At 43.3% G+C, this 24,365-nt stretch overlaps 2 protein-coding genes across 3 annotated transcripts in view; both read right to left on the reverse strand.

The window, feature by feature from the left end:
* Window positions 1–1,250: 1,250 nt before the first annotated feature.
* On the reverse strand, window positions 1,251–9,044 carry LOC115154121 (40S ribosomal protein S3). Its single transcript, XM_029700024.1, has 7 exons — window positions 8,966–9,044; window positions 8,161–8,291; window positions 7,438–7,531; window positions 5,470–5,564; window positions 4,775–4,962; window positions 2,969–3,206; window positions 1,251–1,324 (listed from the first exon to the last, which is right to left on the reverse strand). The coding sequence occupies exons 1-6, from the start codon at window positions 8,993–8,995 to the stop codon at window positions 3,007–3,009; spliced, it is 738 nt and encodes a 245-aa protein (XP_029555884.1). The 5' UTR covers window positions 8,996–9,044; the 3' UTR covers window positions 1,251–1,324; window positions 2,969–3,006.
* A 5,626-nt stretch (window positions 9,045–14,670) lies between these two features.
* LOC115154122 (F-BAR and double SH3 domains protein 2) overlaps window positions 14,671–24,365 on the reverse strand; it is a 51,409-nt gene continuing 41,714 nt past the window's right edge. Inside the window, exons 12-20 of one of the 2 annotated variants that reach the window (XM_029700025.1) lie at window positions 23,441–23,542; window positions 22,839–22,991; window positions 19,680–19,817; window positions 19,113–19,196; window positions 18,661–18,865; window positions 17,974–18,221; window positions 17,475–17,679; window positions 17,018–17,088; window positions 14,671–16,852 (exon numbers count right to left, since the gene is read on the reverse strand). In XM_029700025.1, coding sequence (XP_029555885.1) covers window positions 16,766–16,852; window positions 17,018–17,088; window positions 17,475–17,679; window positions 17,974–18,221; window positions 18,661–18,865; window positions 19,113–19,196; window positions 19,680–19,817; window positions 22,839–22,991; window positions 23,441–23,542 — 1,293 coding nt within the window. In that variant the 3' untranslated portion in view covers window positions 14,671–16,765. Of the gene's footprint in view, window positions 16,853–17,017; window positions 17,089–17,474; window positions 17,680–17,973; window positions 18,222–18,660; window positions 18,866–19,112; window positions 19,197–19,679; window positions 19,818–22,838; window positions 22,992–23,440; window positions 23,543–24,365 lie in introns of those variants that run through there. The other variant, XM_029700026.1, reaches the window with a different exon arrangement.

A 24,365-nucleotide genomic window follows, 5' to 3' on the forward strand; every position in this document is an offset into this window, starting at 1 on the left:
AAATACGTTAGTATTTTCATTGTCTTCTCTTTACAGCTATAACCATTTGCTTTGCAAACTGTTTTTCGATTGAATTTAGAAATATTGCGATATGCCGAAATTTGGCCTCACATTAAGTCGTAACTCCACAATAATCTGCCCAAATTGCCACACTGCCTTTCCTTCCGACTGTAGGCATTAAGATTTAAAACAAGCTATTTATCCTCTGTCATGCTTTAGTAGCCTATTTTGAATTATTTTATTTATTTGTATATAGACAGGAGTCGACTATTTAGGCTATATAATTCAATTTACGAAAAGCTTAGCTTCCCCTAGCCTTATGGACGCGCAGAATATTGTCAAGTTCTTGTCAAATTGTGAATGAGTGAAGTCTGTGCAACAATTTAAAAGATTTTACTAAGTTACAGTTCATAGAAGGAAATCAGTAAAGATAAATATATTTATTAGGCCCTAACTTATGGATTTCACAGGGCCCACCAATCAGAATGTCAGATCAGGGCCCAATATAAGGACAATTCAGAATATGCTATTCTGTTCTTCTGAAATAAGGCTATATTTTCTTCATTGCTTCTTTAAACTAAAATAAACCACTGGTCACTTTAATGTTTACATACTATTTTACCCATTTTCTGTTTTGCTCGATTGTTGACAATCAGCGCAAAACAGGATGTGCCTGAGCTCAGTTAAGTCTCATAGCAAAGTGTCTGAATACTTATGTAAATAGGGTCTCAGTTTAATACATTTGCATAAAATTCAAAAATGTTTTTGCTTCATCATTATGGGGTATTGTGTGTAGACTAAGTTTTTTTTATTGAATCTCTTTTAGAATAAGGCGGTAATGTAACAAAATGTGGAAATATGGAAAGGGACTGATTCCGAACTTAATGTATTTGTATGACGGTGTCTAGACATGGACAGTATGAATAGAAAAGGTGTGCTGCAGTAGTTTAATAGGATGAGCCTTGAATGGAATACAGTATATACACATGAAATGGGTAAAATAGTATGTAAACATTAAAGTGACCAGTGACTGTTCAATGACTATGTATAGGGCAGCTGTCTAAAGTGCAGAGTTGAGTACCAGGTAACAGCCGCTTAGTAACAGGGACTTAAGTTCAGGGCAGGGTACTGGGCTACTTGTAACATTTGGGGTGTGTATCAAGGTAAGTTACTTTGAAAAGGATTTTAAAAGGCAAAGGCTCAAAACATTAATAGTAAGGGAATTTGGTCAAATAATTACTAAGACAAAACATTTTCAAATATTTTATTTGTTTCTCGACAAACACTTAAATGTATTTGGAGAATTTCCTCGACTCATGATGACCTGTAAAAGAACAGAAAGGGACATCATTGACATTTCGCCACCTTTAAGGGTCAGCAACAGGCGGCCCGCTGGCCCCCGAAAGTTCAGTGAAAAAAAACAGGCTAAATTGTAAAATACACATCGATATAATCAAGGTATGAAATTGTTTAAATACAATCTCTTATTGGGCTTAGTTGTGGTCAATGTGCAGTGTACAAATTATTAATTATGTTCCGGCCGCCTGACCAAATCACTCCTGAATCTAGTTGCCTACTCTTGCTTTAAACCCTTCTAAGACTCTTTAAAAAGACATTCTGCAGTTCAAACAAAGTGGTATCCCACCATTGTTTCGGTAGACAGCTGAGGGATGGGCAGGAGAAATGCAATCCCTAAAATTCATAGACATATGGATGCAAGGACTAACCATACATGATATCAAAACATTTGTTTTAAATGATTTGAGGATAAATGCAAACATTGTTTACAAACAATGAAGTAAAACAAGCTTATATTTTGGGCTCTGATGGGGTATGACAGTTTAACTAAGCTCAAGGGGCATTTTTGTTATTCTTAAAGAAACAATGGGTATTAGGGCTATTGTTTGGTCAATATCTTGTTTGATCAACAGCCTTTCTTTAGTCGAAGTCGCAAGTAGAACAAATAAAAAAATGGTACAAGACCCCAAATTACGCATATAGAAGTAGGTCTAGGCTACTTGGCCTGTGCTCAAATGTCGGCCTGTAAATGTGCCCATTTGGGCCCGTTTTGACAGTATTTCTGATTGTCTTAACTCACCAGCTGTAGAGTTTCTCCTCCCAAAAAATGTTCACCTCAAAACAGCAAGTAAACAAAGTATTTTTTTTTAGAATCCACTGAGAATGACAATAGTTCCTCAATGTATTTCACAAGTAATTCTGTCTCTCTCCCTTTCGATAGCCACTTGACATGAAAGGTTAAAGTGTAATGCTCTGATCCACTGGAAATGTCATAAGATAACTGATTACTTCTTATCCCCTGCACAAAAAGCCTACAGCAGTCTGTACCGAGCTCACTGGTGCAGGAAACAGGAGTCCAGAATATTTTACACAATGTAAATCTGGATTTTTTTTTTCTCCCTGCAGGCTGCAATGTTTTTAATTTCTCAGCTTTATGTAGGTTATTTTTATAGTTGGCAATGGCAAGTTACTTTAAGATTTAGATCATTTGGAATAACCACATGACAATGACAGATCCAAAGATATAAATTAAATAAATCCTAACTGGCACGCAGATCGGTAGAAATGCTAAGATAAATTGGCACTCCAGATGGAGAAGTCTGCTGACGCCTAGTGTAGCCTATTAACAGGACCTTCAGGAGCATAGCCGCAGGAGAGGGTCGAAAGAACATACTCTCCGTCAACCAAGATAACTTGTATTTTTTGGTCGGGGACAACCCTAATGGGTATACATGATAATAAAAATTTGATGTAGCAATCGCAGATTTCAATGTAAACAAAATGTATATATTAGTATGTCAATGGGTAACGTGTGTTATGATGCCAAGCGTCCCTGCCAGCAGTGTGATGCAGACAGGGATAGTAGGAAAAAAGAGTTTGTGTGCAGGGGGAAAGTCAAATCAGCGCTGTAACTTATCCTGCCTTTAACACTTCACTAAACCCGTCTTACATTGAAAATGTGAGACGCTGGCTTGGGGTCCCTCATGGTTATGCTGTTGGGACGGGTGTGGCAGGTGCGACAACAGCGGCCTCTGGCTTGGCTCCCTTCTGCTCAGAGATGGGCGTTGAGGGGACCTGCTCGTCCTTGGGCTCCACGATGCTTACGTGGTCAGGAAGAGGCTTCTTGGGGCCAATCTTACCGCTGGGATCCCAGGGAAGCATGATCTTCACCTTAATCCCCAGCACACCTTTGGATAGGCGGAACAGATTGCACCCCAAGTATTAGTCACCATTTCATCACTTATTATTTTGATCCTGTTGCATAACACGTCCTCTTGGTCATGGTCTGGCCCATCACTAATGCTTGATGCACACCACAGGGCAGACCCGAACCACTCAGAGCTAGCTTGGATCATTTATTCTCACTTTGTGCTTTCCTGTAATATCGCCGTTGTCCTGAAGTGTACACTCGTTCACTACTTCCCACAAATCTAAAAACATTGGAATGATGGAGGCATGGGCTACTGGGAATTTCAACCATATTTCTTATACCAGCCATTTCCTTTGAAATCAGTGAAAAGGAAGTGAACAAGTGTACACTTTGGGATGAATAAGATCATTGGGATATAGCCACATTGTCCATTACAGCACAGTTCTAGTAAACATGGTGGATGAGTAAAGAGGCCAGTGAAGACAGCTTGGGCCTATAGTGCCTTCAGAAACTATTCACACCCCTTGATTTTTCCACAGCCTGAATTTAAAATGGATTCAATTGAGCCTACACACAGTACCCATAATTATGTTCAAACTTTTACAAATTAATTAAAATTGAAAAGCTGAGATGTGTTCAGTATCAAGCCTAAATTGAAAAATAGTCACAAAATAAGTTCCACGGACTCACTGTGCAATAGTGTTTAACCACATTTGAGTGACTATCGCATCTCTGTACACCACACATACAATTATCTGTAACGTTCCTCAGTCGAGCAGTGAATTTCAAACAAATTCAAACAAAGACCAGGGAGGTTTTCCAATGCCTTGCAAAGGGCACCTATTGGAAGATGGCTAAAAATAAAAGCATATATTTAAGATCGCTTTGAGCATTAGTGTTATTTTTGGGGCAAATCCAATACATTGAGTACCACTCTCCATATTTTCAAGCATAGCGGTGGCTGCACCATGATATGGGTATGTTGGAAATATAAAAACTGCGCCGTTTTTCCCAGGATAAAAAAAAAACTAAATGGATCTAAGCACAGGCAAGATCCTAGGGGAACACCTGGTTGTGTGCTTTTCACCAGACACCGGGAGAGGAATTCACCCTTCAGCAGGACAATAACCTAAAACAAGGCCATATCTATACTGGAGTTCCTGAGTGGCCGAGTTACAGTTTGACGCAAATCTACGACAACGGTTATCTAGCAATAACCAAAAACTAATTTGATAAATCTTGAAGATTTTTGAAAAGAATAAATGGCTAAATGTTGCACAATCCAGGTGTGGAAAGCTCTTAGACTTACCCAGAAAGACTCACATCTGCAATCGCTGCCAAAGATGCTTCTACGAAGTATTGACTCAGGGGTGTGAATACTTATGTAAATGAGCCATTTATGCACTTCATTTTCAATACATTTGCAAAAGTGCCTAAAACATGTTCTAACTTTCATTATGGGGTACTGTATGTGTAGATAAGTGAATAAAAAAATATTTAATCAATTTTGAAATCAGGCAGTAACAAAATGTGGAATAGGGTATAAATACTTTCTGAAGGCACTGTATACTCTGAATCAAGCATAAAACCCCTGGGTGAACTCACCTTGACGGAGGAGCACGTGGCGGACAGCGGTGTCGACGTAGTAGTTAACGGGGTCTCCACTGTGGATCATGAGGCCATCCACGAACTTCATTGACTTGGCCCTCTGGCCCCTGAGCTTTCCAGAGACCACCACCTCGCAACCCCTGGACCCGCTCTCCATGATGAACCGTAGGACACCATAGCAGGCCCTGCAACACAAAAACGAGCAGAATTAGAAATTACATATCTTCCAAGTCCCGTGTCTTCAACTTCGCTCCTAAACACTATTCATCCCACCATTTAGAAGTGTAAATATTGACTTTAACAATAGGATCTTCCAGTTCCAACTAAGGAATAACTATTCACAAGAGGTGTAACACTGCATCACTTCACTATCTTTTCATTTGCGTATTCATGATAATTATTTGTTAGCATGGTAAAGGTCAATTGTGACTGAAGGCAGAGAGTACAGTACGCTGTCAGTTGTTCCAATGAATGGTTGTTCTAATACACAACTGAAAACTAAGCTTACCATTTTCACTGCACTTGACATACTCCACAAACATCTTGAAGATGGACATTTCAGTACATATACATTTAACATGCCATATAGTTGCATTTCTAAATTCAGAGTACTTGTATTCCATATTAGCAATCAAACAATAATGAATCAAGTACTATTCCTAGGTAGCGTTAAAAAAGTCAAAGATCCTAACCTGCGGACAGCGAGACCCCCGAGAAGCTTGTAGCGCAGAGACTCTGCCTGGGCAATGGCGCAAAGACCACGAGTGGCAACCTTCTCAGCATACAGCTGATGGCAAGAGAAACAGACATGGAAAGTTACATAAAACACACTCACAGGTTGGTGCAAACCTTTCATAGTACAGGACCCCCCCCCCCCCCCCCACAAGGATGTTTTGGGGACAATGAGACAACAATGGTAGAATTGCTGGTAGTATTTGACAAGGAACAAGCAAATATACTGCTCAAAAATATAAAGGGAACACTAAAATAACACATCCTAGATCTGAATGAAATAATCTTATTAAATACTTTTTCCTTTACATAGTTGAATGTTCTGACAACAAAATCACAAAAATAATCAATGAAAATCCAATTTATCAACCCATGGAGGTCTGGATTTGGAGTCACACTCAAAATTAAAGTGGAAAACCACACTACAGGCTGATCCAACTTTGATGTAATGTCCTTATAAACAAGTCAAAATGAGTCTCAGTAGTGTGTGTAGCCTCCACGTGCCTGTATGACCTCCCTACAACGCCTGGGCATGCTCCTGATGAGGTGGCGGATGGTCTCCTGAGGGATCTCCTCCCAGACCTGGACTAAAGCATCCGCCAACTCCTGGACAGTCTGTGGTGCAACGTGGAGTTGATGGATGGAGCGAGACATGATGTCCCAGATGTGCTCAATTGGATTCAGGTCTGGGGAACGAGCAGGCCAGTCCATAGCATCACTGCCTTCCTCTTGCAGGAACTGCTGACACACTCCAGCCACATGAGGTCTAGCATTGTCTTGCATTAGGAGGAACCCAGGGCCAACCGCACCAGCATATGGTCTCACAAGGGGTCTGAGGATCTCATCTCGGTACCTAATGGCAGTCAGGCTACCTCTGGCGAGCACATGGAGGGCTGTGCGGCCCCCCAAAGAGATGCCACCCCACACCATGACTGACCCACCGCCAAACCGGTCATGCTGGAGGATGTTGCAGGCAGCAGAACGTTCTCCACGGCGTCTCCAGCTCTGTCACGTCTGTCACATGTGCTCAGTGTGAACCTGCTTCATCTGTGAAGAGCACAGGGCGCCAGTGGCGAATTTGCCAATCTTGGTGTTCTCTGGCAAATGCCAAACGTCCTGCACGGTGTTGGGCTGTAAGCACAACCCCCACCTGTGGACGTCGGGCCCTTATACCACCCTCATGGAGTCTGTTTCTGACTGTTTGAGCAGATACATGCACATTTGTGGCCTGCTGGAGGTCATTTTGCAGGGCTCTGGCAGTGCTCCTCCTGCTCCTCCTTGCACAAAGGCGGAGGTAGCGGTCCTGCTGCTGGGTTGTTGCCCTCCTACGGCCTCCTCCCCATCTCCTGATGTACTGGCCTGTCTCCTGGTAGCGCCTCCATGCTCTGGACACTACGCTGACAGACACAGCAAACCTTCTTGCCACAGCTCGCATTGATGTGCCATCCTGAATGAGCTGCACTACCTGAGCCACTTGTGTGGGTTGTAGACTCCGTCTCATGCTACCACTAGAGTAAAACCACCGCCAGCATTCAAAAGTGACCAAAACATCAGCCAGGAAGCATAAGAACTGAGAAGTGGTCTGTGGTCACCACCTGCCGAACCACTCCTTTATTGGGGGTGTCTTGCTAATTGCCTATAATTTCCACCTGTTGTCTATTCCATTTGCACAACAGCATGTGAAATTTGTCAATCAGTGTTGCTTCCTAAGTGGACAGTTTGATTTCACATAAGTGTGATTGACTTGGAGTTACATTGTGTTGTTTAAGTGTTCCCTTTATTTTTTTGAGCAGTGTATAAACTTTAGTCACTCACCACCCTCAAACAGGTTGCTGTATGCAGGGGGGAATGAACAACACTGCGCAAGCGTCACTGTAAATGATCCTGCAGACTGCTCTTTCCTACATCTGATATGAAATGTAATTTACCTCAACACTGCCCTCTGGGAAGCCAAACCTCTTCTGGACCACTGCAGTCAGCTCACGTATACGACGCCCCTTCTCACCAAGCACGTTCTGTGTCCTGGAGAAAGAACGTGGTCTGTTAGCACCTCATCAGTTTGATTCAACTCACTGTCTCTCTTAGCAGTAGTTACCAGAAACAAAACCTCCTCAAAAACAGGGTTTGTCAGATATTCAGACCTCATATGTGGTCATATGTTGAGAAAAGTCAACATTACTCAGCTGTTGCAGAAAATGCATTGAAAATATTGGGAACATTGTTGCATTCACCGCAAACAGCAATCCCTTCTTTAAAAAAATAAGAATGACTGAATACGCCACAATCCAAAATGAAGGGAACAGATTTGCTTCATGTAATTTCCAGATTTGCTGGATCTACTATTAATTTTGAGTTAAGGCATATTGCTGGTCATGCACAACCAATAACATGGATTAATCTTGACAAGACTACTTTTGAGGTCAAAATATCCAACAAACTTTGATTTTGGAGTGGAACGTGCTTTCAAGATCATAAATCAAGTGGTCAGTCTTGAGTAGATGGCCATCACTAGTCACTAGTATGAAGGGGAAAAAAATGTATGAAATGTATGCATTCACTACTGTAAGTCGCTCTGGATAAGAGCGTCTGCTAAATGACTAAAATGTCAATGTAGTCCTCTGTGGTTTTCATGTCTGGGTTTTTGGTCTCACCTGGTAGCCAGGATGATGATTTCAGTTCTAGTTGGGGTGACACGAACCTCCACACCTGAGTAGCCATCCTCAGCCAGCTCTCTTGTGAGGAACTCGTTCAGTTCGGCTTTGAAGATACCATCAGCGACAAACTAAAAATACGAGACAAACTGTAAAAATATGAGGACAGGCGGAGAGCGTGGTTATCAGCAGGGAACTTAGCCATATTAACAAGGACCTGGTTTGACAGACGGCAACCTGGCTACTTGTTGCAACAATCAGTAGACTAACCATTGTTACACTAACATGTCTAACAAAAGTAAAGATTTAAGTGTAACTTACATGTAACATGCCAATAATATTAGAAAAAACTTGAACCCACCTCTATCCGGTGTAACATTTACATTAACTAGCTTAACTAACGTTAACCGTTTTTCGAACGCACCTAGTCTTCAGCCTTGCGGTGATATTTTGATGTTTTATGTAAAACTGAAAATATTGCATAAGAAACATGCCTGGCCAGGATAATAACTATCTAGGTGCGGATTGCGTGAAATCGAGGCTGCACATATAAAAGGTAACGGTGGGTTAGCAAAGTAGTTAGTCTTTCGCTAGTTAGCTACACTAGTCAATTAGGAATATATTTCGGCACGCTTCAGCATGGGATCATGTGCGCGAGCTGGCTAGCATGCTAAAGAACTAGCTACCGAATATCTTAAATTCTACTCACGTGACATGTGCCGCAGAAATTAACTGCCTAACTATAAGAATGGTTTCTATTTAGGTGAACTCAAAACTGTAAAACTAAAGATAAATCGGCACAAACCTTCCTCTTCTTGGAAATTTGCACCGCCATCTTGGGATGTGTCGTTAACCGGAAAGACTCATCTGTTTCCCGGAAATGCTAATATCAAAACGTTTTTATATCAACGCATGCGCGCGCATTCCCCTGGTCGGCTAGCCATGAGGTAGAATATTAATACATACAAAATCTCAATAGAGGTCTGACCATTTTATTTCCGTCTGAGATATGTGTGTGTGAGAGATGTTTTATATATACATATATATGCATACACACACACACACACATACATAGGCTACACAGCTGATGCCCCCTGGACTGTTTCAATAACATGGTACCTGATTTGGTTTACCTGTCCGCCCCAGCCTTGAACTCAGGTCCTGTATGTACCGAACTGACCTGCTCTGCCCATTCATCGCCATTTACCCGTTGTTGTCTCAGCTCTCCTGTTCAACACCTGTGATTTCTTTATGCCTCTCTCTGTCAATATGTCTTGTCTACTGATGTCTTGACTAATCTTGTAAAATGTAACTGTAGAGCCCTCAGTCCCGCTCAAAATGCCTTAGATAGTTCTTTCTTCCCACCCCACATACATGCGGAGACCTCACCTAGGTTAACTGATGCCTCCAGAGATGAAACCTCTCTCATTGTCACCAAACGCATAGGTTTACCTACACTGTACTCACATTCTACCATACCCTTGTCTGTACATTACGCCTTGAATCTATTCTACCACACCCAGAAATCTGCTCCTTTTATTCTCTGTCCCCAACGCACTAGACGACCAGTTCTTAAAGCCTTTAGCCGTATCCTTATCCTACTCCTCCTCTGTTCCTCTGGTGACGTAGAGGTTAACCCAGGCCTTGTAGCCCCCAGTTCCACTACTATTCCCCAGGTGCTATCATTTGTTTACTTCTGTAACTGTAAAAGCCTTGGTTTCATGCATGTTAACATCAGAAGCCTCCTCCCTAAGTTAGTTTTTTTCACTGCTTTAGCACACTCCGCCAACCCTGATGTCCTAGCCGTGTCTGAATCCTGGCTTAGGAAGGCCACCAAAAATTCAGACATCTCCATCCCCAACTACAACATTTTCCGCCAAGATAGAACTGCCAAAGGGGGTGGAGTTGCAATCTACTGCAGAGACAGCCTGCAGAGTTCTGTCATGCTAGCCAGGTCTGTGCCCAAACAGTTTGAGCTTCTACTTTTAAAAATCCCCCAGCTGTGCCCTGGACACCATATGTGAATTAATCAGCCCCCATTTATCTTCAGAGTTTGTACTGTTTGGAATATGCTTAACACCCCGGCCATCCTACAATCTAAGCTAGATGCCCTCAAACTCACACAAATTATCATGGAACCTACCAGGTACAACCCTAAATCCGTAAACACGGGCACCCTCATAGATATCATCTTGACCAACTTGCCCTCTAAATACACCTCTGCTGTCTTCAACCAGGATCTCAGCGATCACTGCCTCATTGCCTGCATCCATAATGGGTCCGCGATCAAACGACCACCCCTCATCACTGAAACGCTCCCTAAAATACTTCAGTGAGCAGGCATTTCTAATCGACCTGGCCCGGGTATCCTGGAAGGATATTGACCTCATTCCGTCAGTAGAGGATGCCTGGTTATTCTTTAAAAGTGCTTTCCTCACCATCTTAAATAAGCATGCCCCATTCAAAAAATGTAGAACTAAGAACAGATATAGCCCTTGGTTCACCCCAGAGTTAACTGCCCTTGACCAGCACAAAAACATCCTGTGGCGTTCTGCATTAGCATCGAATAGCCCCCGCGATATGCAACTTTTCAGGGAAGTTAGGAACCAATATACACAGGCAGTTAGGAAAGCTAAGGCTAGCTTTTTCAAACAGAAATGTGCATCCTGTAGCACAAACTCCAAAAAGTTCTGTGACACTGTAAAGTTCATGGAGAATAAAAGCACCTCCTCCCAGCTGCCCACTGCACTGAGGCTAGGAAACACTGTCACCACTGATAAATCTACGATAATCGAGAATTTCAATAAGCATTTTTCTACGGCTGGCCATTCTTCCAACCTGGCTACCCCTATCCCGGTCAACAGCTCTGCACCCCCCACAGCAACTTGCCCAAGCCTCCCCATTTCTCCTTCACCCAAATCCAGATAGCTGACGTTCTGAAAGAGCTGCAAAATCTGGACCCCTACAAATCAGCTGGGCTGGACAATCTGGACCCTCTATTTCTAAAATAATCCGCCGCAATTGTTGCAACCCCTATTACTAGCCTGTTTAACCTCTCTTTCGTATTGTCTGAGATCCCCAAAGATTGGAGAGCCTCTTCAAAGGGGGAGAATCTCTAGACTCAAACTGTCACAGACCTACAGTTGAAGTTGGAAGTTTACATACACTTAGGTTGGAGTCATTAAAACGAGTGTTTCAACCACTCCATAAATTTCTTGTTAAACTATAGTTTTGGCAAGTCGTGTAGGACATCTACTTTGTGCATGACACAAGTAATTTTTCCAACAATTGTTAACAGACAGGTTACTTCACTTATACTTCACTGTATCACAATTCCAGTGGGTCAGAAGGTTAAATACACTAAGTTGACTGTGCCTTTAAACAGCTTGGAAAATTACAGAAAATTATGTCATGGCTTTAGAAGCTTCTGATAGGCTAATTGAGATAATTTGTCAATTGGAGGTGTATCTGTGGATGCATTTCAAGGCCTACCTTTAAACTCAGTGCCTCTTTGCTTGACATCAAGGGAAAATTAAAAGATGTCAGCCTAGACCTCAGAATAAAAATTGTTGACCTCCACAAGGCTGTTTCATCCTTGGGAGCAATTTCCAAATGCCTGAAGGTACCACGTTCATCTGTACAAACAATAGCACGCAAGTGTAAACTCCATGGGACCACGCAGCCGTCATACCGCTCTGGAAGAAGACGAGTTCTGTCTCCTAGAGATGAACATACTTTGGTGCGAAAAGTGCAAATCAATCCTAGAATATCAGCAAAGACCTTGTGAGGATGCTGGAGGAAGCAGGTACAAAAGTACCAATGTCCACAGTAAAACGAGTCCTACATCGACATAACCTGAAAGGCCGCTCAGCAAGGTAGAAGCCTCTGCTCCAAAACAGCCATAAAAGAGCCAGACTACGGTTTGCAACTGCAAATGGGGACAAAGATCATACTTTTTGGAGAAATGTCCTCTGGTCTGATGAAACAAAATTAGAACTGTTTGGCCATAATGACCGTTATCTTTGGAGGAAAAAGGGGGATGCTTGCAAGCCGAAGAACACCATCCCAACCGTGAAGCATGGGGGTGGCAGCATCATTTTGTGGGGGTGGTTTGCTGCAGGAGGGACTGGTGCACTTCACAAAATAGATAGCATCATGAGGATCGAAAATTATGTGGATATATTGAAGCAACATCAAGACATCAGTCAGGAAGTTAACGCTTGGTCGCAAATGGTTCTTCAAAATGGACAGTGACCCCAAGCATACTTCCAAAGTTGTTGCAAAATGGCTTAAGGACAACAAAGTCAAGGTATTGGAGTGGCCATCACAAAGCCCTGACCTCAATTCTATAGAAAATTTGTGGGCAAAACTGAAAAAGCATGTGCAAGCAAGGAGGCCTACAAACCTGACTCAGTTACACCAGCTCTGTCAGGAGGAATGGGCCAAAATTCACCCAACTTATTGTGGGAAGCTTGTGGAAGGCTACCCGAAACATTTGACCCAAGTTAAACAATTTAATGGCAATGCTACCAAATACTAATTGAGTGTATGTAAACTTCTGACCCACTGAGAATGTGATGAAAGAAATAAAAAATTAAATAAATAATTCTCTCTACTATTATTTTGACATTTCACATTGTTAAAATAAAGTGGTGATCCAAACTGACCTAAGACAAGGAATGTATACTAGGATTAAATGTCAGGAATTGTGAAAAACTGAGTTTAAATGTATTTGGCTAAGGTGTATGTAAACTTCCGACTTCAACTGTATATCTATGCTACCCTGCCTTTCCAAGGTCTTTGAAAGCCAAGTTAACAAAGAGATCACCAACCATTTCGAATCCCACCATACCTTCTCCACTATGCAATCTGGTTTCCGAACTGGTCATGGGTGCACCTCAGCCACGCTCAAGGTCCTAAACGATATATATCATAACCGCCATCGATAAAAGATAACTGTGCAGCCGTATTCATCGACCTGGCCAAGGCTTTCGACTCTGTCAATCACTGCATTCTTATCGGCAGACTCAGCCTTGGTTTCTCAAATGACTGCCTCGCCTGGTTCACCAACTACTTCTCAGATAGAGTTCAGTGTGTCAAATCGGAGGGCCTGTTGTCCGGACCTCTGGCAGTCTATGGGAGTGCCACAGGGTTCAATTCTCGGGCCGACTCTTTTCTCTATAAATATCAATGATGTCGCTCTTGCTGCTGGTGATTCTCTGATCCACCTCTCAGACGACACCATTCTGTATACTTCTGGCCCTTCTTTGGACACTTAACAAACCTCCAGATTAGCTTCAATGCCATACAACTCTCCTCCCGTGGCCTCCAACTGCTCTTAAATGCAAGTAAAACTAAATGCATGCTCTTCAACCGATCGCAGCCCGCACCTGCCCGCCCGTCTAGCATCACTACTCTGGACGGTTCTGACCTAGAATATGTGGACAACTACAAATACCTAGGTGTCTGGTTAGACTGTAAACACTCGACTCACATTAAGCTTCTCCAATCCAAAATTAAATCTAGAATCAGCTTCCTATTTCGCAACCAAGCCTCCTTCACTCATGCTGCCAAACATACCCTCTCGTAAGACTGATTATCCTACCGATCCTTGACTTCGGCGATGTCATTTATAAAATAGCCTCCAACACTCTACTTAGCAAATTGGATGCAGTCTGTCACAGTGCCATCCGTTTTGTCACCAAAGCCCCATATACTACCCACCACTGCGACCTGTATGCGCTCGCTGGCTGGCCCTCGCTTCATACTCGTCGCCAAACTCACTGTCTCCAGGTCATCTACAAGTCTTTGCTAGGTAAAGCACCAACTTATCTCAGCTCACTGGTCACCATAGCAGCACCCACCCGTAGCACACGCTCCAGCAGGTATATTTCACTGGTCACCCTCAAAGCCAACTCCTACTTTGGCCGCCTTTCCTTCCAGTCCTCTGCTGCTAATGACTGGAACGAATTGCAAAAATCACTTTAGCTGGAGACTCATATCTCCCTTACTAACTTTCAGCATCAGCGGTCAGAGCAGCTTGCAAATCATTGCACCTGTACATAGCCCATCTGTAAATAGCCCACCCAACTACCTCATCCCCATGTTATTTTTATTTTTTGCTCCTTTGCACCCCAGTATCTCTACTTGCGCATTTATGTTCTGCACATCTATCACTCCAGTGTTTAATTGCAAATTATTTCGCCACTATGGCCTATTTATTGCCTTACCTCCCTAATCTTACTACATTTGTACACACTGTATATAGACTTTTCTATTGTGTTATTAACTGTACATTTGTTTATCCATGTTTAACTCTGTGTTGTTTGTGTCGCACTGCTTTGCTTTATCTTGGCCAGGTCGCAGTTGTAAATGAGAACTTGTTCTCAAATGGCCTACCTGGTTAAATAAAGGTGAAATAAAAAATAAATAAAAAATGCTTCCTGTGTGCCAACTGTCCTAGCTTAAATCCTTTGTGAAATGTTGAAAAGAACAAATAACAGATTTCAGCTAATTTTATTCACACCATTTTATTTTTTATATATCCAATGAAATAATTTTGTTTCTCTACTGTTGCTGTAGACTTCATCAGAGTAGCGTAGCGTTCTCCAAACTCGGTCCTGAGGACCCCAAGGGGTGCACGTTTTGTTTTTTGCACTAGCACTACACAGCTTATTCAAACAATGGGCTCATCATCAAGCTATGATTATTTGAACCAGTTGTGTAGTGCTAAGGGGAAGGAAAAAAAACGTGCACACCTTGGGGTCCCCAGGACTGAGTTTTCGAAATGCTCGTAGCGGGTCACTTGTTTCTACTGTATCTGAAAATAAATCAGAAACAGAATTAACTAAATAAACTTTACAATTGTGGGAAAGTGTGTATTTCACAACATGTAATTGTTCAATAAAACAGAGTAAATGTAAACTTCAAAAATAAGTTTGACATTCAGATCTTAAGGAGATCAAAGAAAACACAGTAAACATGGCTGACAGATACCCATTTCTCTGATCAACAACTAACATTTATCAATAAGTTTCCATATGTTTTTATCCTCATAAAGTTGCTGCACAGATATCTCCCAAGCTCTCTGTAAACTAATATTACATACATTATATGAAAAAGCATACCTCCAACACAAGACACTACAATGGCTATTTAAGACTAAATAAGTCAAATGCCTTTTAAAAAACCAAGTAGAACAATACTCATATCAATATAGTTGGAGCAAAAACAATTAAAGGAGAAACAATGCTGCATTCACAAGAGACCAACCAGCAATACTGAAAAGGGCATTAACAAAAGAATTACAAAAAAGTGCTTCAGTATTTTAGTCAGTTCACATTTACTGTAGGTAGCAAGGAACTAAGGTGATTCTCCTCCCTGAACTTGAAGGCAAGTCCGACCCAGGGTCACATCACAGTACCAATGACGATCCCCACGACAGCGAATCACCTTGCGATGCAGTCCGTCCTGAACGATGACCCATCTGCATTCCTGACTGAAGAACTATTCTCACCAGCGACCATTATTATTGGCTAGTTTAAGCCTGGATTAGTATTGATGACAACATAGCTAGATCTTTGTTTTTTCAACAGAAAACAGCACAAAGATAGTCTACATTTACTCATAGATACACTACAGATAGCCCCTGGCTGTTTTGAAATGTCCCACCTTTTAATACAAAGAAATTGTACAAAGAAATTTGACATTTGTTATAGAGTAGGATTAATCAACAGTTTCAGGGGCAGTTTTGTTCTGGTTTCACATAGTGTGACCCAGATTTTGCTCTCAATGGGGCAATTTCTATCTATATCAGTTACATCCCTCCAAAATTGCCACTTTTCCCTTGTTTATGAAATGTTAAGAACACTTTTTTTTGAAGACGTTGGTATTTCAGGTACAGGAAAGGTACCAGCCTCTGCCGTGTTGTGAATTTCCATGAAATGTGTTGACAACAAAAACACAACCCACCAAAAACCAAACAGATCTGGCTTGGACTTTAGCTGTTTAAAACTTTGTGACAGATGTACAATCCTCCCACGAAATTAGCATAACTTTGATGCATAGTAATCAAATGGTGATATTTTGCTTGAAAATACCCCCCCATAGCTCAATGCCCAGTTATGAAGGTATGAAGGTGAGTGAGATAGAGAAAGAGAGAGATAGAGGGAGGTAGAGAGAGAGAAAACATTGTGAGAGATACAGCACAAATAAAGGAGGGAGAAAATGAGAGATAGACCAAGGAAAACGATGGGTAACAGAAAAATAATAAAGAACGAGAGAGGATAGAAAGAGGGATGTGGGGTTGGAAACCGTGTCAGAAAGGCACAATTGTTTTGGATCTCCGCACCAAACACCATTTCAGCCCTACTGGCTTTGGACTGTGTGGACAGAGACGAGCCAAATCTCAGGCCTCATCTCATGGAGTCTCTCCAGTGGGGAGTGGGGATACCCCTTGGCTGGATAGGCTGGTTTAGGGGCTATAGAGCCTGTTGTCCCTCCCTGGAAGAGGGTGGGGTCAGTCAGTCGGGACACCTGGATCCACCAGGTCCGTTCTGACCTGGTGTGGTTGAGGGCAGCAGCCACCGCCACCAGGGCGGCGCCATTACACCAGAGTGATCTCCACCTCCTCCCTTCTCTTCACCTGGCCGCGAGGCTGCTGCGGCTTGGGGGGTGGTGGAGCAGCGCGGACCTGTCCACAACATATAACTAGTTATTCCTTTGAGCTCCAAGTGGAGCCTCAACAAAATACAACAAGTGTGTCTTATCAAACAGGACAAGGGTCAGTATCCATACAGTATTTATGATGGTTTTCATTAGTTGACAGAAGTGTGTGTGTGTTTATGTGTTAACTTACAGGTCGAATGGTGCCTCCCGCACCACGATCTGCTGAGTACCTGGGGGGCTGGGTGGAGCTCTGGGAAGGACCTGAGGGTGAGGAGGGCAGACAGAATCATCAGCATCACATCTTGGCTTAGAAACCACTAGAAAGCACTACAGGATCGTGACATTGTGCTCTAATAAACACAACCCAGATATGTATCTCAGAATGAGGATTTAAAAAAATCCATGCTGTTGTTTATTACTTGTCTATGTCTCTACTTTTATACATGGTCTATTTTGCATGCATTTAATATGATAAATAACGTAGCCTGGTCCCAGATCTGGTTTTGCCAACTCCTACGTTTGTTGTCATGCCACAGACTATAATTCAGCACAAAACAGATTTGGGACCAGGCAATGAATTATGTTCAATGCGATAACATTTTTAATGCCAAATAATAAATAGTCAGCCTTTGAGGAGTGGTTCTTACTCTGTAAGGGGCTTTTGAGTGGTGCAGGCGGTGGCCTATGGTGACCGTTGATGTAGGAGGGTGGGCGAGGTATGGGGGAGGCGCTGGCACTGGAGGGGCTGGACTTGGGCGAGGGCAGAGTGGGGGTCTGGAGGGGGCTGCTGTGGAACGGGCCCAGCTGAAAGGGGCTCCGTGGGGAGCGCTCAGAAAGAGGAGAGGGTGACACCTGAAAGACAACATTCACCACAGATTTAAATAAAACAGTAATATACTGATTACTATCATTTGGATGAGGATGTGTGTCGTGAGCGAGAACTTTAGCATGCATTTCATGATTGTAGAGTGTGCATCTAATGGCCGGTTTTCCGCACCAAGATAAAGCCTGGTCCTGGATTTAAAAAAATCATTCTCAACAGAAAATCTCTATGGAAATTATGTTTTACAGGATAAAGTTTAAACTGGTTTAAAGTGTTCATTCACGTGTGTAAACAGCGCCAAGGGTGGCTGCGTGTGTGTGTACCGGCGTACTGCTGCTGGCCTCTCCAAGGCTGTCGCCATTCTCGCTGTCTGCACTGGCGCCGCCCTCCGCCAGCAGGTCCTCCACCAGCACGGCGGGGAAGACGCCAATGGCGCCGTTAAACTCGCCCTCCCAGAAGCCATCGTCCTCGTGGGTTTCACGGCTCAGCACGCGGATAATGGCGCCCTCAGGGAATGAGAGCTCCTCGTCTGTCTGGCCCGCATAGTCGTACAGGGCCTTGGCAAAGCACACTGAGGCAGAGAGAAGGGGGAGGGAGAGTGGGAGAGAGCCAGGGTGAAAACATGAAGGGGGAGAGGGAGGGAGAGACAGGGGGAGGGGGAAGAGTAAGAGCACGGCGGAAGAGATCAAAATGGAAAGAAAGGGAAAATAAAAAATGGTGCCAACATCTGAATGATCTCAATGGCATTGCCTTACATATGTACACTTGTTAATTCTGTGTGGTGCGAATCCTAACTAATACTTAAATCCAATTTCCTCTCAATACACTACACTCACATTAACATCTGCTAACCATGTGTATTTGACAAATAAAATTTGATTTGATCTCCCATTGACATCAATGCATGACTAAGTGAAAATCTGATTTAAGTCAAGTTCAGGATTCACTCCTGTGAGAATGTCAAGTCATGCTGTTCTGATTGTTTCACCCAAATTCACTGTGTCTCTCACCACTGCTGGAGTCGCCGTTGACGCTGGGCGTGCCCGGCGTGGGCAGCTCTGACTCGAGCAGCTCGGGCTCGGTGGAGTTGCTGGAGGAGTGGGATCGGGCGTCCAGGGCGGCCAGAGCCTGGAGCATGCTCAGTAGGCTGTTGGACGAGGGCAGCTGCAGGTACTTCTCCGGGACGTAACCCACCTGGCCCGTCTGGTTCCTGGCCTAGAGACAATGTTGGAACACACACATAGGGTTACCAGTCAGTGATAGTAGGGCACACAGCAGCAAAATGTTCTGCAATGGATAACAGAACTAAAACCTCCCCATTTCACTCCATAAAAAAAAAAAAATCCCTATTGAACATGACCCCTGGTGTGTAGGCATATGATGACTTTAGAGTACAACTTGCTTTATTCGAGTGTAAAGCGCAAACAGTGAAGTATTACAACTTTTGGAAAGCACTCTGTACCTTGACCCAGTCCTCCATGTCCCCATCATCAATGACCTCCAGCACCTCCTGTTCCTCGATGGTCAGCTCGTCTGGCTGAGACGCCTGGGAGAGGAAGGAGATCATGTTTCATTTCTGCTAGACTGCCCCAGTCAATTCTGTGCATTTTTTGTATGTTGGAGCTGTATTTGTGAAGTCTGAATTTTTATATTATAATGCATGCTGCAGTGCTCAAAGGACTTATATGGTAGCATATTGCATCGTATCCAAGGCGCTGGGTTGATTGCCAGCTCAAAGGTGAGAATAGGACTACTGTTGTAGAGCACTCTGTGTGCGTGTGTACCTTGTATGAGTAGAGCACTCTGTGTGCGTATGTACCTTGTATGAGTAGAGCACTCTGTGTGCGAATGTACCTTGTATGAGTAGAGCACTCTGTGTGCGTGTGTACCTTGTATGAGTAGAGCACTCTGTGTGCGTGTGTACCTTGTATGAGTAGAGCACTCTGTGTGCGAATGTACCTTGTATGAGTAGAGCACTCTGTGTGCGTGTGTACCTTGTATGAGTAGAGCACTCTGTGTGCGTATGTACCTTGTATGAGTAGAGCACTTTGCAGGTGAGGGGGTAGTTCCTGAGAGTACAGGAGGGGATAGAGCTGCTATCGTCCAACACCTCTCCACTATCCTCCAGCTCCTCATCCTCCTCCTCTCTCTCCAGGTCAGCTGTACCCTAAACACACACACCACTTTGGATGGGATCACTTTGAGCAAGGCAAGCCACAGTATCGATACTATTGATCACATAGTGACACGTTATTTGGGATGCAAGGTGATTTGTAAATCAGTAATTCTGCACAATCTAACTGCAGAATCAGTAGCCTTGTTAAGCCAGCCTGATCTCAAGCTCACATGCAGTCAGCAGTCAGTCTAGTTTCACAAGGCTAGTCAATCTCAAACACACACAAACACAGCACAGGATAAACTAGCACCTTTAAAGGAAAAATCAACCCAAAATCACTAATTCTTTTAATTTACATTGTTAAATAACATTATGTGAGAATAATATTTTTTGGGAACAAATGTTTCATTTTGGCCATATAATAAGGTTGGTAGCAACATGGAACATCGACTACAAAATCCACAATGCAATGCTCTCTCTATGGGCTTGCTGGCTAGCTACATAGCTAGCAAACAAAGCTAAAACACAATAATAACAAAGACAATATCAGCATGTAAAGTAGCTAGTTAGTGCAGTTTTAGGCGATTTAACCGCTATCAATTTAGGAGTCTACAAGCTCATCATGTTCAACATGCAGATCGACGAGACTCACAAGGTGGAGTCTAACGTTCACAACAACCTTTTTCAGAACCCTGTCTTTCAAAGATAATTCGTAAAAATCCAAATAACTTTACAGATCTTCATTGTAAAGGGTTTAAACACTGTTTTCCATGCTTGTTCAATGAACCATAAACAATTAATGAACAAGCACCTGTGGAACGGTCGTTAAGACACTAACAGCTTACAGACGGTAGGCAATTAAGGTCACAGTTATGAAAATGTAGGACACTAGAGGCCTTTCTACTGACTCTGAAAAACACCAAAAGAAAGATGCCCAGGGTCCCTGCTCATCTGTGTGACAATGCCTTAGGCATGCTACAAGGAGACATGGACTGCAGATGTGGCCAGGGCAATAAATTGAAATGTCCGTACTGTGAGACCCCTAAGACAGCGCTACAGGGAGACAGGACGGACAGCTGATCATCCTCGCAGTGGCAGACCACGTGTAACACCTGCACAGGATCGGTACATCCGAACATCACACCTGCAGGACAGGTACAGGATGGCAACAACAACTGCCTGAGTTACACCAGGAACGCACAATCCCTCCATCAGTGCTCAGACTGTCCGCATTAGGCTGAGAGAGGTTGGACTGAGGGCTTGTAGGCCTGTTGTAAGGCAGGTCCTCACCAGACATCACCGGCAACAATGTCGCCTATGGGCACAAACCCACCGTCACTGAACCAGACAGGACTGGCAAAACGTGCTCTTCACTGACAAGTCGCAGTTTTGTCTCACCAGGGGTGATGGTCGGATTCGCGTTTATCATCGAAGGAATGAGCGTTACACCGAGGCCTGTACTCTGGAGTGGAATCGATTTGGAGGTGGAGGGTTCGTCATGGTCTGGGGCAGCGTGTCACAGCATCATCGGACTGAGCTTGTTGTCATTGCAGGCAATCTCAACGCTGTGCGTTACAGGGAAGACATCCTCCTCCCTCATGTGGTACCCATCCTGCAGGCTCATCCTGACATGACCCTCGAGCATCACAATGCCACCAGCCATACAGCTCGTTCTGTGCATGATTTCCTGCAAGACAGGAATGTCAGTGTTCTGCTATGGCCAGCAAAGAGCCCGGATCTCAATCCCATTGAGCACATCTGAGACCTGTTGGATCGGAGGGTAAGGGCTAGGGCCATTCCCCCCAGAAATGTCCAGGAACTTGCAGGTGCCTTGGTGGAAGAGTGGGGTAACATCTCACAGCAAGAACTGGCAAATCTGGTGCAGTCTATGAGGAGATGCACTGCAGTACTTAATGCAGCTGGTGGCCACACCAGATACTGACTGTCTTGATTTTGCCCCCCTTTGTTCAGGAACACATTATTCAATTTCTGTTAGTCACATGTCTGTGGAACTTGTTCAGTTTATGTCTCAGCTGAAAATAAACACAGCTGACAGTGAAAGGACGTTTCTTTTTTTGCTGAGTTTACATTTGAGGAGATTGGAAACGTTGCCCATGTTACATTGATGGGCAGCGCGGTGCATTCTTGGCGATTCTGCGACAAGGAGCACTCTCAATGGAGTGAATGGGAGTCTATTGGGCGCTAGCTCAAAAATCCAACATTAGCACAAATTTTGTCAACAAGTACAACATCAAAAAATATTTTCCGAGATGTGAGATAATTAACTTGCCTATCTGTAATATCGTATAGCTTTGGAATCGTGACATTACGTACTTGAGAAAAATAGCCACGTTTCTCGACATACACACAGACTTTGAGAAGGGATTGTGTTATGATTAGTTTAGCAACGTGAACGCGATTGGTCGACAGTCTGCTGGGTGGGGCGTTACACATTCCTTCATTCATTCATTGGATTCCTATCTCCTTTCTATAATATCTCTGGCAATGGCACCATGCAGTGCACCCTGGACTAATGAAGCAGACAAATAGGAAAAATGTTCTAGACCCTCCGTTAAATTACACATTTCGAGGTAGGAATATCTCAAACATGTTGATCAATGGCTCATTCGAGAGAAGACATCCTCCCGGAGTTATGACATCGGCCAATATTGAAATCTGACATGTCCGATAGACGTTTTCGCGATGTAAATGTCGTATTCCTATTAACTTCCAGTGTAGTGAGAGCGACTTTATCACAGTGCCACGTCATACCGCCCAGATTTCTGCCTGCTTGAACGCCAAAAACTCAGATACACATGAAAACATAAAATGACCCAGGGAATCAATAGATCACTCAGAGATGCACAAAAACAATATAACATTCAAAATGGGTGAACTTTTCCTTTAAAGTTGAGAAACAGTACTTCAAAGAAACACCCCAGCTTCCTTATCATGTGATTTACAGGGGCAGGTACAGGGGACAAAATGGAAATCGTTGATGGGTTTGGGTGTATGCACAAAGAAAAGAAAGACATTTTTGTCTCATCTTTCAATGTGTGTTTTGTGACTCACGGAGAGTGAAGGGTCATGGGTGTTCAGGTTAGCCCACCGCTCGTTCTCCAGCTCCTCCATCACCTGGTTCATGGCGCTCTTCAGCCACGTCTCCACAGTGATGCTTGCCTCTCTCAGCAGGGCCAGGCGAGCCTCCGCCTTCAGCTTCACCGTCTGGAGTTAGTGACATCATCATATGTTTTGTCATATTACGAATTTCTTGTTTATTCCCTCCTAATTCCAGCAATCTTCCCACTGGGATTTCTGGAAAAGCTGAGATTTTGCAACTCTAGTCATGACCGGTCAGTCATCATGTCATAATCGGCTTTCATAAGAATCTCTATCAAAACTACTGTATGTTGGATGTAGTCTGCCTCATCAACCAGCAGGGGGAATCAGAGGCAAGAGAGGCTGAGGTGAGACACCCTACTGGCCCAATGATATACCAACCCCAGTAAGGGATCACACACACAAGTATGTAACTGGTGGGATCTGAACTCCGGTCTCTGGCTCGGGACACCAACATCTTAAACATTCCCTGTTGGCCAGATTTTAAGTCACAGGCAGGGTTACATTATCACGAGTGTGAGTCCTACTCACCATCGCCACACACACAAGTTTACCTCAGCTCTCCGCAGGTTCTCCCTGGCCGCCTCCATTTTGAGCTCCAGCTCACTGCAGTTCTGCTCCGACGGCCCCTGCTGTGTCCTATAGTCCTCCAGGGCCTAAAAGGTCACAGATAACATGTAGTAAACAAACCAATCTCAATGACTGTCTGAAATGGCACCCTATACAGTACACTTCTTTTGACCAGCACCCTATGAGTTGGGCCTCTCTGAACTGAATTTGTGAGTGTTCGTGTGTGTGTGTAAATGATGTATGTACAATGTAGGCACCTGACCTGAGCCATAAGTGAGACTAGGAATCTACCACCCCACTATCAGATTAGAGGGGCAATGTAGCCCCCCCTAATGTTTTTGTCCCCCCACTTAGAGGGCGATGGAGATTTTCAGAACCTAACTTGTCATTTTCGCAGATTAAGTGTTAGAGTTGGTAACATATTTATTGTTTACAAATTAGTTATGAATATATAGCACAACTTTGGATTTCGCCTCCATTTCAAAATCGAAATGGTTTTGACCGTTTGGAATTTTAAGTGAGCTTCTTTTCTCCTCCCACTTTGGCCATGCTGTGTGCCTCGCAAAGTGATTGCTGTCTTCGTTATGAAATTATAAACTTAAGTAAAAATACTTTAAAGTACTACTTAAGTTTTTTTTTTGTATCTGTACTTAACTTTACCATTTATATTTGTGGCAAACTTTACTTTTACTCCACTACATTCCTAAAGAAAATTATGTACTTTTTACTCCATACATTTCCTCTGACACCCATAAGTACTCATTACATTTTTAATGCTTAGCAAGAAAGGAAAATTGTCCAATTCACGAATTTATCAAGAGAACATCCCTGTTCATCCCAACTGCCTTTGATTTGGCGGACTCACTAAACACATCCTTTCATTTGTAAATGATGTCTGAGTGTCGGAGT

The sequence above is a fragment of the Salmo trutta genome, chromosome 19 (assembly GCF_901001165.1).
Source record: "Salmo trutta chromosome 19, fSalTru1.1, whole genome shotgun sequence".
NCBI lineage: Eukaryota > Metazoa > Chordata > Actinopteri > Salmoniformes > Salmonidae > Salmo > Salmo trutta.

Bases quoted from the DNA above. Each gene is read 5' to 3' on its own strand.
- LOC115154121 (XM_029700024.1), bottom strand. From the start codon at position 8,995: ATGGCGGTGCAAATTTCCAAGAAGAGGAAG. The intron at 4,963-5,469 runs GTTAGGATCTTT...TTTGTGTTGCAG, and splicing joins GGGGGTCTCGCTGTCCGCAG to GGCCTGCTATGGTGTCCTAC. The intron at 3,207-4,774 runs GTGAGTTCACCC...GCCTATCCAAAG, and splicing joins CCACGTGCTCCTCCGTCAAG to GTGTGCTGGGGATTAAGGTG.